General features: G+C 42.0%; 2 protein-coding genes across 2 annotated transcripts in view; one reads left to right on the top strand and one right to left on the bottom strand.

The window, feature by feature from the left end:
• The window catches only part of LOC131886699 (polypeptide N-acetylgalactosaminyltransferase 5-like), a 4,541-nt gene extending 1,494 nt beyond the window's left edge, over positions 1-3,047 (bottom strand). The window contains exons 1-5 of the mRNA XM_059235100.1: positions 2,024-3,047; positions 1,668-1,867; positions 1,362-1,599; positions 1,079-1,286; positions 370-748 (exon numbers count right to left, since the gene is read on the bottom strand). Of these exons, the coding sequence (XP_059091083.1) occupies positions 370-748; positions 1,079-1,286; positions 1,362-1,599; positions 1,668-1,867; positions 2,024-2,708 (1,710 nt within the window). The 5' untranslated portion in view covers positions 2,709-3,047. The remainder of the gene's footprint in view (positions 1-369; positions 749-1,078; positions 1,287-1,361; positions 1,600-1,667; positions 1,868-2,023) is intronic.
• A 6,140-nt stretch (positions 3,048-9,187) lies between these two features.
• Positions 9,188-10,671, top strand: LOC131886385 (cuticle protein 38-like; the record flags this gene model as incomplete). The annotated part of the gene is given in 2 exon segments (XM_059234691.1): positions 9,188-9,326; positions 9,452-10,671. Coding segments are annotated over 2 exon segments (429 nt in total). The 3' UTR covers positions 9,869-10,671.
• Between the last annotated feature and the right edge of the window lie 681 nt (positions 10,672-11,352).

Raw genomic sequence — 11,352 nt, 5'->3', positions numbered from 1 at the left:
TGGGGTCCAAGCTAAGAGACAACTTCACGGCCCCTTGATTTTACAGATTTTAAAATAATGAAATAAATTGAAACCTTTGGTGATTTCCTCAAACTTTTGCAAAATTAGTTCCAGGTTGTCTTCCCAAGTGTCTTTTTTTAGTGATTATTTGGCCCTCAAAAATATTTTTTTCCCCGAGCCCTAATGATCATCATTTGGCGACTATGCTTTAAAACAAAATTACTAGCTCTATGAGACATCGGGGACGAGGCTAGCTGTGACTCAGAACAACATTAATCTCGTTTCCCTTTTAAGGGCCAGCATTTCCATCTTGTATCTTGACACGGATTAACAGGCTTAATGCTGAGCTAGACATGAGGCCGCACTTACCTTGGAACAATCTGACACAACTACGGATAATCCGTCTGAAGCGACCCCGATGCATGTGTAATCTCGAAGTAGGTAACTATTGGCGTTGAACCACCAATACTGATTGCCCACACTCTCGCCGTGACAAGGGATCGTGAATACGGGAGAGCCGATGAATTGGACGTGGTCATTCTGGTCCAAACAGAAGTTCATCTCCGGGTTCCGAATCTCGCCCGCGCCTTTCAATTCGTGGAAGGGTAGCCCTTTGGCCACATTGTCCATGTACCAGCGGAACGACTTGCATTGAAGGGCGGCTCGGAGAGCCTTTCGCTCACTCACATCCCCATAATCACCATGGGAACTCAATCGCGTCTCCAAAGGCCTATCAATGCCTCCTAATCTGGAAATGATTAGAAACGCCATTTTCGTATGAAACAATCGGGCATACATGTATACATAGGGGCAGGAATGAATGAGAACTCGAGTTGTGTTCATGAATATTCCGTCATCTTGTGTCTCTCACTTAATCCTAAATGGATTAGTGGCTTTGGTAGCGGCCAAAGCGAGGGAATATATATACATATACTGCACAGACACTCAACAATTGACTCAGATTATCATACAATCGAGACCATGTGCTCAATCGAGAACCATAGTGTAGTCACAAGACCAGTATTTTTTTACTCCAGAAAATATTCCTTGATAGCATGGTTTAGAATCTGACACTCACCTGTCATAGAAGAGATACTTGAATTCATCCATCCAGACCTCTGCCACACGGATATTATTGCCGTAAACCTTTTTCGTGTCGACTTTGTAAGGCGACCAAGTCCGAAAAACGTGACCCACCCGGGAACAAGGGGCGATTTCTATCCTTCCTCCACACATCCAAGCTTTGAAACTGACCTCAAAATTCTCGCCTCCCCAAATCTCCATGCCTACGCTCCAATAAACGAAGATGAAAAATGCAATCGGATTTCTAGTTCGAGTATTCTGTCACTCATACGCATTACCGGTATCGTAGTAGCCTATTCTTTCGAAGAACTCTTTATTGATGGAGAAGAGTCCGCCGGACATGATTGGGTTGGGGTGAGGCGCCCACGGGTTCACTTTGTGCTTCCGCTCTTCAGCCGGAACTTCGTGCCATTCAAAGTCCATTTTCCAATTCATCAGCCCTTTGAGATCCCGATGAATAAAGGTGTACCAAAATGTGGTATCATTGATGGCGTCAATGACCGGACTAACTATGAGCTGGAACAAAAAAAAGACAGCCGTTCCATGACAATTGGTTCCATTGGGCGAGTTCCATGACCACTCACGTTGGGCTCGTCCTTTAGGCGGTACATTAAAGGCTCCAACCAGCCGATGCCCGCCTCAATGTGAGAATCCAAAAAGGTCATGGTTTTGGCCTTGGCCAAGGTGGCTCCCAGCATGCGACATCGGATCAAACCTTGTCGCTCGGGTTTCCGGACAATCCGGACCTTGGCAAATTTCTCCATGTAATCGTCCAGCTTCTGACCTGCAACCAAGTACCAGGTTAACTGCATGGGCATAAATGCATATTTCTTCAGAGCGGTCGAATGTAAAACAGGTAGAACGATTTTAAAAGAAGAGCCGTCACATCCTGCCACCTGTTCGATTCAAGGTGATTATTCAACCAAAGCGTATCCCTTACCCAGATGGTCCATGGTTGAGGCGTCGTCTATGAGCAAAATCTCTTCCAATAAATGATCCGGACTCCGGTTCACCACGGAATGAACTGTGCGGACCAGAGTGGACCAAGCCTCATTGTGAAAACAAACCACGACCGACGTGGAGTCCAAATCGGGTCGATCCTCGGAATAAGTCTTCCGACACCAATCGCCTCGCCAATCCGGCAGCGATCGATTGGGCGAGATCAGGTCGCTCACATACTCCTGAAAGGCGTGTTGCTTGTACATGCTCTCGCGTTTCTCAATTTCGGCCGCACTCATCTTGGTCTCATCCAAAGTGATGCCCAATCCCCGTTCACCCGGAGGCCAGTCCTTCAGATCGGCGGGTAAGCCTCGAATACTCTTGACCGGGTGCAATTCGGGTTCGGTATAGGCTTGAATGGCATTCCGAATGTGTTCGGCCATGTGATCGCTGGCTTGAACCGGGTCCGCCACCGACGAGGCATACGATTCAAAGGCATAATGGTTACTATCTTGAGGCACTGGAATGGTCGGACTTTGGTTCAGACTGATGACGCCCCAAACCGCCGCCGATACGGCCACGGCCACACCAGCTAGGATGAGGTATTTCGGCTCGATAGGCCATCCCGCCCATCCCGGCGACCGCTTCTTGTCCAGCCGTTTGTGCGCTTTCTTCTGGGCTCCCATTTTCGAATGCAAGAGCAATAGATGTTGGAGCCAGGATCAAAGCTGTTTTGACTTGGCCAACACTTGTGCTATCATTTGAGTGCAAACCGTCTTTGATTGAGAGAGAGCCTTTCATTCAGCCTTCCATCCATGCGTCCCTAGGTCCGGACATTAATGTGTATTACACACCCCTATACAGTTGCCGCTCGTGCTAGCATGCTGGCTCAACTCGACTCAACAGCTGTCCACATGGCAATCCGATCAAGATAACCCAAAGCACAAAACCAAAGCAGAGAAAAGCTAGCCGAGCAATCCTGAACGAACGAAAGAGGAGAGACTTAAGTGAAGAGAGAGAGAGCTTTTGAAGTCGTGGCTAGATGCCGGACAATTATCGAGTCTCACCTTACTCAGAAACAGAGTTGGAGGAGAGCCTGTGGAGTCCCCTTCTGGCTTCTGGTTGGTAGACCATTGGGCCGAGCTCGGTGAAGTTGGCTTGCTAAAAGTTGTTTCACTGGCTGGACTGTCCGGTTGACACGTTGACAATCTTGAGAGTGAGCCGGCGAATTGCTTAACCGTTTATTCGAGGTCGGGTTATGGATCACCTTACATGAATTGATGATGCCGGGTCATAACTACATAGATATAGAGGGCGGATTTGAAAGTCAATCTATTTTGAAAAAAAACAATTGGGTGTTGAAAAGATCTTTTTGCGACATTTTGCTACTATGCCACTTGCTTCCTCAATTTTGACCTGGAAAAGCTCTGTGTCATCTACATAGATCTTTTATCTTTGTCCAAGGACATTTGAATGAACCTGTCACTTTTCTAAATTGAAGCATCATGAAAAACTGAAAATGAAAGCCAGATGATTCCATCTCTGGATTTTTGTTTATTTTGAAGTTTTAAAAGTAGTTACCCCACACAGCATCATTGGATAGAGCTTCCATGAGTATGTTTTTAAGTTGGAAATTCCAAACATTTTATCACACAGGAAATGAATGAAGGCAATACATGGGGTTACAAGGACAATTGCCAGAACATCCATTAGTGCCAGTTACGAGTACATGTCATGTCCAAATGTACAACAATGAGTATTTGACATTTCAGTGTCTCATACTTGTGAGAGAACTGAAAGTTAAGGAGATTGCAACCATCCCAGATTTGTTTAGTCTTCCAATAGGTTTTAATTCCACTTGGGACAATGAAATCAAGGTGCTCAAATTTGCAGAGCCAGAATCAATGCCAACAATTCAATATTTTGATGAGGTGCAAAAAGACTATTTCACATAATCATGATGGCTTCCTTTTTACATTCTAGCTATTAGAGGTTAATTGTTGCATCCTACAAAAGGCAAACCATTTCATTTTCTTCTTAACATTTTGCCAAATTTTTCACTTTCTATCATTATATTGATTAAATAGAAATGAAGTTTTACGGCCAAAACCAAAACTTTAAAATCTGCCCTCTAGTCATGACGTGCGACGATTTGTAATAATCCCCCGAGTTTGAAGTCGACACCAGCCAATGCGATTATTGAACGACAATGTGGTTCAAATTTCATGGCTGGGAGACGGTCCAAACTCGATACCAAAGATTGGTTTGGTTTATAGCGGAAAGTTGAGATCGGATTTGGGGCAATTTAAAATATAAGTCGCCATTATAAAATCGTCAATTCCTTGCGCTCGCAATTTCAACAGGTTTTTTTTCCACCTTTTTGGAGCGACAACACTGGCGCTCCCAATCTGTTTTTCGATGTCTCTCACCTGTCCTTGCTTCATTACATTTATTCTTAACTGAAAATATGGAACTCCATGATTGATCGAATTATCATCTCATTATTGAGGGTGAGACAAACAGTTCAAGACTTTTGTTAAAATACTTTGTTTTTGAGGCTGTAAGCTTTAGCCCAAATCAGCCATGAAAACGTAAAATACAAAAAGGTGAAAAATGCAATTCGATTGGTTGCTAAAGCATTTTGGTGGCTTTAATGAACAAAATTTTGCTGAATATACATTTTCCACGGGCTGATTGGTCTAATTTGACGTTTGATGAATAAAAAAATTGAAATTTCATTGCAAGCTCCAATGTTCTATCTTCGTATTGTGTCGAGTCCTGAGACCACGATTTCGTACAAATGAAATGAATGTTTTGAAAACCTAGTATTGTCGACACAGTTAGGGAATTGATGTAAATATGATGGTCCAGATAATTCATGGTAAAAATGAGAAACAGAGTAATATTCGAGTTCAACTGCATATTAGAACATGAACTTCTGTGAGTACGTACATGGTCAAACTGAATTAGCATGAGTGTACCGTTTTCAAATTCAGCTTATAATAATAATTAATTAATAATAATAATTCCATATACTAATAAAGCTAAGGACCGTTTTCGAGTGCACCCGGTTGGGCNAAATCTGCCCTCTAGTCATGACGTGCGACGATTTGTAATAATCCCCCGAGTTTGAAGTCGACACCAGCCAATGCGATTATTGAACGACAATGTGGTTCAAATTTCATGTCTGGGAGACGGTCCAAACTCGATACCAAAGATTGGTTTAAAATTATTCCACGTCCAGCAAATAGACCATTTGCACACAAATAACACGAATTATATGTTTGCCATTTGGAAGAAGCATTGAAATTACCTGACAAGATTTTCAATGTTTTGCCTAAAAATTGATCAACCCCAAGAGAACACAAAATCTTTTTTTGGCGCAAAACAATGTCATTTTGTTGAATATTTGAAAAATTTGTTTCAAACCAAAGCTGCCATGTTGGGAACCTTGAATTGTCAAAATGGAACAGAGATTCAAAAGCTTAGAAAGAAAGTCCCTAAATCAACTACATCTTAAATATTTATTGAAATATCTATCTTTCTATCAATGGATTCATAATCTATTTCTTATACTAATATTTCTATCTATGCATGATTTGTTCCTTATACTTACATTTTTATCTATCCATAATGTATTCCTAACATCTATATTTCCATCTATCCATAATATCTTCCTTATTCTATGTTTCTAACTATCTATTTGTCTATCTATGTTTCTTTCTTTCTATCTTTTTATCTATTCATTTATTGTTGTTATTTTTCAAAGTACGATGTAAATGGACACGACGCCTCGAACGGCGGCCTAACCCAAACCTTCCATAGAAAAGAACAAGTGTCATCATGTAAACCTGTAAATCTACCAATAGTCCAATGACAAATTTCTCAAAATAAAGAATAATAATAAATTAATCAATTAAAAAACCTTGGGTACCAACTTTGTCGGTCCCGACTGTATCGGGACTTTTTTGGCTGTCCTCCAGAAATAAGATCGTCTAACACATATGCCCACATCACATTCGAAAACATAGACAAATTCTTATTACTATATCGAGTTAAATATTCATGTATTAACATAACACCATTTGTACTTTGAAGGTAATAGTCAATCAGGACTATGTACTATGCTTTCAACTTTCTATGGGACCGCTTCCGGATACCTCTCGGGAACAAGGTTCATAGGCAAATAGCTCAAGGTGCCAAATGTCTCTTGGCAGTGAGTAAGAAAAACAAGCCTCAAGGCCAAACTTAGCTGAATCCTCGAAGGAAGGATATTTGATAAGAATTATTCATCTGATTGCTGTATCTGAGGCTCTCTCCAAGTTGTACAATTATTTAAAAGGAAAATGTTACATTATCCGGTTTATTTCTACCGGTGAATGTATCCCATTAACATAAACTTGAATGATCATTAATTGTTAATTACCGGCTTTAATTTGATCTCAACGATCAGGGCAACCGCTATCTCGATGTTAGAAATAGAAAAACGGCTTATGAATTTTCTGATTTCTCTTCCATTTCTGACCCATTTCAACATCAATCGCTTTTTTGGGTGACCATCGAGTCTTTTGAGAGCGCAAGAAGTACTGTTTCCTGGCATGGTATTGCGTCATCAAACGTGTTCAGAGCGGAGTTGACAGAAACATGCTTAAAAGTATCTTTAATTCAGTGTACCTTGATTTTTTAATTGAATCATCGCTTTTAGGAAAATAGCATCAGTATTGTTGATGGTGAAACCATTGAAGACTGTGAAGATAAAGCGCAGAAGGTGGCAAGTCAGATTTGTGAATGGTTTGATGCTGTTGGTCTTTGCCTCAACGTAAAGAAGTCTGAGCTCATGGGGGTTTGGTTTTTTTTTTATTTATATTTCGTTTCTCTCTTGGCAATTGAGGAAACTATAAACTTTCGCGCAATCTGACCTGACCTGACTCAGAACGAAGCTTTCCTTTGGCTTGAGTATATTGCACCAAATTTCTCAACTCTTTCCATATCCATCCAGGACTTCCTTCCCAACATTAGTTGAGCTCAGGAAAATATGTCAGTTTTAGAGGGCGTTAGTCGTTCCTCAATAAAAGGAACGGATTACAGTTGCAATAATTTTGGACAGAAAAAAAAATTCGTTACCCAACCGTTGCTCGTAAAAAATGTAATGTCGTTACTCGTTACAATTACTCTATTAAAGTTTAGATGACCAATATATCAGTCTATATAGTTCCAAATCACCGTGAAAATTAAAACCGAAGTTTAAAAAAAAAAATCACTTTTCTTGCATTTGATTTTTCAAAAAAAAAAAAGCTACATTGGACTTGTAACGTAACCTTATTTATAGTACCTTAACCTTGTCTGAATTCGAAATTCCCCCTTGAATATATTTATTTCAATTTTCCAAATATGCCTTTCGCCGCCCAAGTTTCAAATTTCCAACAGACATGAGGCATGCTTTCCCCATAAAATTTATCATACTGTTGAAGTATAGGGTATAGTTCAAATTTGGAAAAGAAATCATTCATTATTATGCATTTCCATTGGCTGAGCCAAACGAGTATGGCCAAGATTGGGAGTAATGCAGTGCTAACTCACATACATATATACAGTACATTGATTGATTTTACTTTTCCATATTGGAGTCAAAATGGTAAAGCTGTTAGTAGGAAGGTTGGATCTAAGCTGGATACAAGACTCTCTGGATCCGTTCTCACCTTGGTTTTGAATTCAAAGCCTGAGACCTCAGAGGCCTCTTCCTATCACTAATGCTAAGGAGCCATAGACCACTGGAATCCAGTGGTCTATGTATGTATGACTAAGCAAATAACCATTATTCATGCTCATTAACATAACCTGTATGCAGGAAAACTTTAGATTTTAGGACTGTTTAAAACAAAAATAAAACCAATAATTTAGCAAAGTACGGTCTTCATGAGGTAAAAAATCTGAAATATTGGTCATCTAAAATTTTAGTGAAAGTAATTGTAACGAGTAACGCCATTACATTTTTTGGCGAGTACGGTAATGGTTGGGTAACGAAATACTCTTTTTGGCGAAAGTAATTGTAACTGTGATCCGTTCCTTTTTTTTTTGGGGGGGGGGGTTCATTTAGGCAGACCTACATTATTTGATATTTGGTCGAATTGCCGATTTACCCTTAACTTCTGCAGGATGTTTCGTTATAAGTAAAGAAAGGGCTTAGCAATGAATAAAGTTTGCCCTAAAGTTGACATTGCCCACCAGTGCGCGAGACTCTGTCAAAGGAAAAATGAGAGCAGAATGAGTTTATCTACTGTTTATCAAATCACAAATTGGCTTTGATGAATTTCAATCTACCATTCAACCAACAACCTTGACTTGATCATCATTGCATTAGATGGAATTCAATATCATTAGGACATCGACATTTTGTGGCCTACAATCATTCAACTTGAAATGAATCCATCAGAAATCCAAGGGAGAATTTAGAAAAGTTAGAATCATCCTTGACTACATTGTCCGCCGTTCCTTCTAACTCTTCAGAAGCATTTGTCAGATAATTTCGGGGATCGATCCCACGTACGCAATGTATGTAACGGCCGAGCATAGCCGACAGTACACGTCGGTTGCATTTTCACAAAGGAATTCTTTTTCCTCCCAAACATTACGTGATTCTGGAGTCCTATGATGTCACTACTGGCAGTTCTTTCTTCCAAACCCTGTTATGTAAGACCACAATCTTGGTCCTCCCAAGTCCTCCTTGAGCTTGAACCCAAACTCATCCGTCCACTCTTTTGATCGGTATCTCTCCCATTCACCGAGTAATTGCAAGTACTACGTGTACACATTCTGGGGAGGAAAACGGATCCGATGTTTCTAGATTTGAACTCGGGCATAACTGGAAGCGATGGAATGCAAATTCAACCATAGATTGTCATTGAGAAGAAGGTCCAAGAATCCAAGAAGGAATCCAAGAAGGGCTGTGGTTATTGGTTGGTCTGTTGCCGTGTCGGACACATGCTCCCACACCAAGAGGCATGCCTGTGTAGGCCTGATTGGAAGCTCCTGGATGGTACGAGAGTTGGTTGTCTTGGGCGTAGTAGGGTGTTGGTCTCACAATCCCGTCTCCAGAGGAACTCTCCTGAAGACTGAAGAGGGTGCGTAAACCCCGCCTCAAGTGAGGGGTCGGTGATGAACGGTGGTGGGTGCTTGGACATGACATAGGCAGGCACTTCAGCACCTCTGCCACGATGAAGTGTCGTCTCCATATAAAAGTCCACCAGAGAGCTATTGCCTCACAGTTCCAGTGATCAGTCTATCAATTCAACATGTACAAGTCTGTAAGTACTCACAGCCATACCTACTACCAATTTCAAGGTCACCCGTAGGGAAGACAGACAAACTAATGCCTTTTGGCCCACGACTCCCTGCCAATTGGTAACATTGTATCCTCCTTGTCTTGCAGATCGTCCTTGCCGCTTCTGCCGCCGCCGTCCAGGCTGGTATCATCGCCACTCCCTACGGTTCAGCCCCTCTGGCTGCTCCCGGCTACGCCCTGAATGCCGCTCCTTTGGCCGCTCATGGCTACGCCCTGAATGCCGCTCCTTTGGCTGCTCAAGGCTACGCCCTGAATGCCGCTCCCTTGGCTGCTCAAGGCTACGCCCTGCCCGCTGTGGCCGCTCAAGGCTATGCCCTGAACACCGCTCCCTTGGCTGCTCCTCAGTACGCTCCTCAATACTCTGGTTTGACCTACGGTGCCGCTCCCGTGGCTGCCGCTCCCCAGGCCTATGCTCTGCCCCCTGTCAAGAACATCCAGGAGGCTCCCATCGTCGAGCAAGTGGTCGAGCCCGTCGAGCAACACGGATACTCTGTCCGTTATTAAGAGGTCGGTCTGGCTGACCACCCCTCTGCCACCGCCTGGCCGCACAGCGGAATAACATCGAAGCAAGAATAGAGCCGATAAACCCCCTTTCCCCCCCATGTTGGATTAGAAGACTGTTCAGGGTCCTCGTCTTCTCAGCGCCAGTGTTGCTTCTAATCCATTGGAACTGTGAATCAAACCCCTATCCTTTCCACGATCAGCAGACACAACCCAACACCTTCAAGGCTCTGTGTGGCTTATTCCCTTCCCTTTTTTAAGACACTGGTGTCCACAAAAATTATAAAAAAAAAACCACAAGATTTTTTTTTACTCCGGTCACTGACATTTCAGACAAGTTTGACCACCTTCGTCCCTTAAACAGGACTATGTGACCCGTTATCCAACAGTTGACCACTGAGAAGAATCATTAGGTCCGCCAATGATATTGTCTGGAATTGGAGCAGTGACCAATCTTCATTGCCAAAGAAGAAACCAGTTGGCAATTCTCCCAAATCAAAAGATTAAACCATCTCAAAAACCCGTTCTCCTTCGGTAAAGAGAGCGACAAAACAACAACATCACAACCACAAAAATGGTTCAATCCCCGATGTGGATCGGATCAATATTCTCTAGAAAACTGTTACGACGAGTTAAAAGCACAGATACTATGTTGTTCCATGTATAAATTTAGTTCCCTACCAATTCCAAAAAACGATCCCGCTTCTACTTTTAAGTTAAAAGTGTCTCTAAGTGTGAAGTTTACAAACGTGGAATGAACGTGCGGAATGAACCTCTAAAAAAAAATAAAAGAATCAAAATTGAAAGATGCTTACTCCAGTTATTTACCCAATCCAAAACATCCAACTCCTCAGTTGATTAAAACCTTATGTAATCGATGGGAAACATAGTTTTGGCAATTTGCCTGGATGCGCTAAGGAAGTTCGATTGGGTTGCTTCGATATCAAATGAACACCAGAAGAACGCCATTTCAAGTCACTTAAAGGTAGTCATTGGCCAAAACTAACATAGGAAAGATCAGTCCTTAATTGACAACGAGCTTAAAGACATCAACATCAAGACGGTTGAAGAGGCCCCTGCACGTTCTTCTCTGATACTGACTATCGTGCTCATTAAGTTAATGTTTAAGGGTTTAATAGTAAGGGTTGGAGGGTGTACTTAAATGTTCTTGAATAAAACAGACATGTCTCGCACGAGGCAAAATTGATCATTTTGGGGGGTGAAAATATTTCAAAATTTGTTTGTAGGTGTACTCCAGGTTTGTACGGTTTCGGTTCCCTCATTATACATTTCCAATGGACGGCTGCTCATCGAGAGGTTCTCGAGGCACGCCTCCTTCACCGCTTGGGCGATCCATGAGAGCCTCTTGAGGCTTGGCTCTGGTCAATTGAAGATACACTTTGTTCAATTTGTCACCGTGTTCCTAAAACATATCACGCTTTGTTTCAAACCTGCTGTGAATAGAGCAATTCATTTCTGGCTTACCT

The sequence above is a fragment of the Tigriopus californicus genome, chromosome 9 (genome assembly GCF_007210705.1).
Source record: "Tigriopus californicus strain San Diego chromosome 9, Tcal_SD_v2.1, whole genome shotgun sequence".
Classification (NCBI taxonomy): domain Eukaryota; kingdom Metazoa; phylum Arthropoda; class Copepoda; order Harpacticoida; family Harpacticidae; genus Tigriopus; species Tigriopus californicus.
The sequence above is the reverse complement of the archived record's forward strand: the minus strand, read 5'-3'. Positions and strand labels throughout refer to the sequence as shown.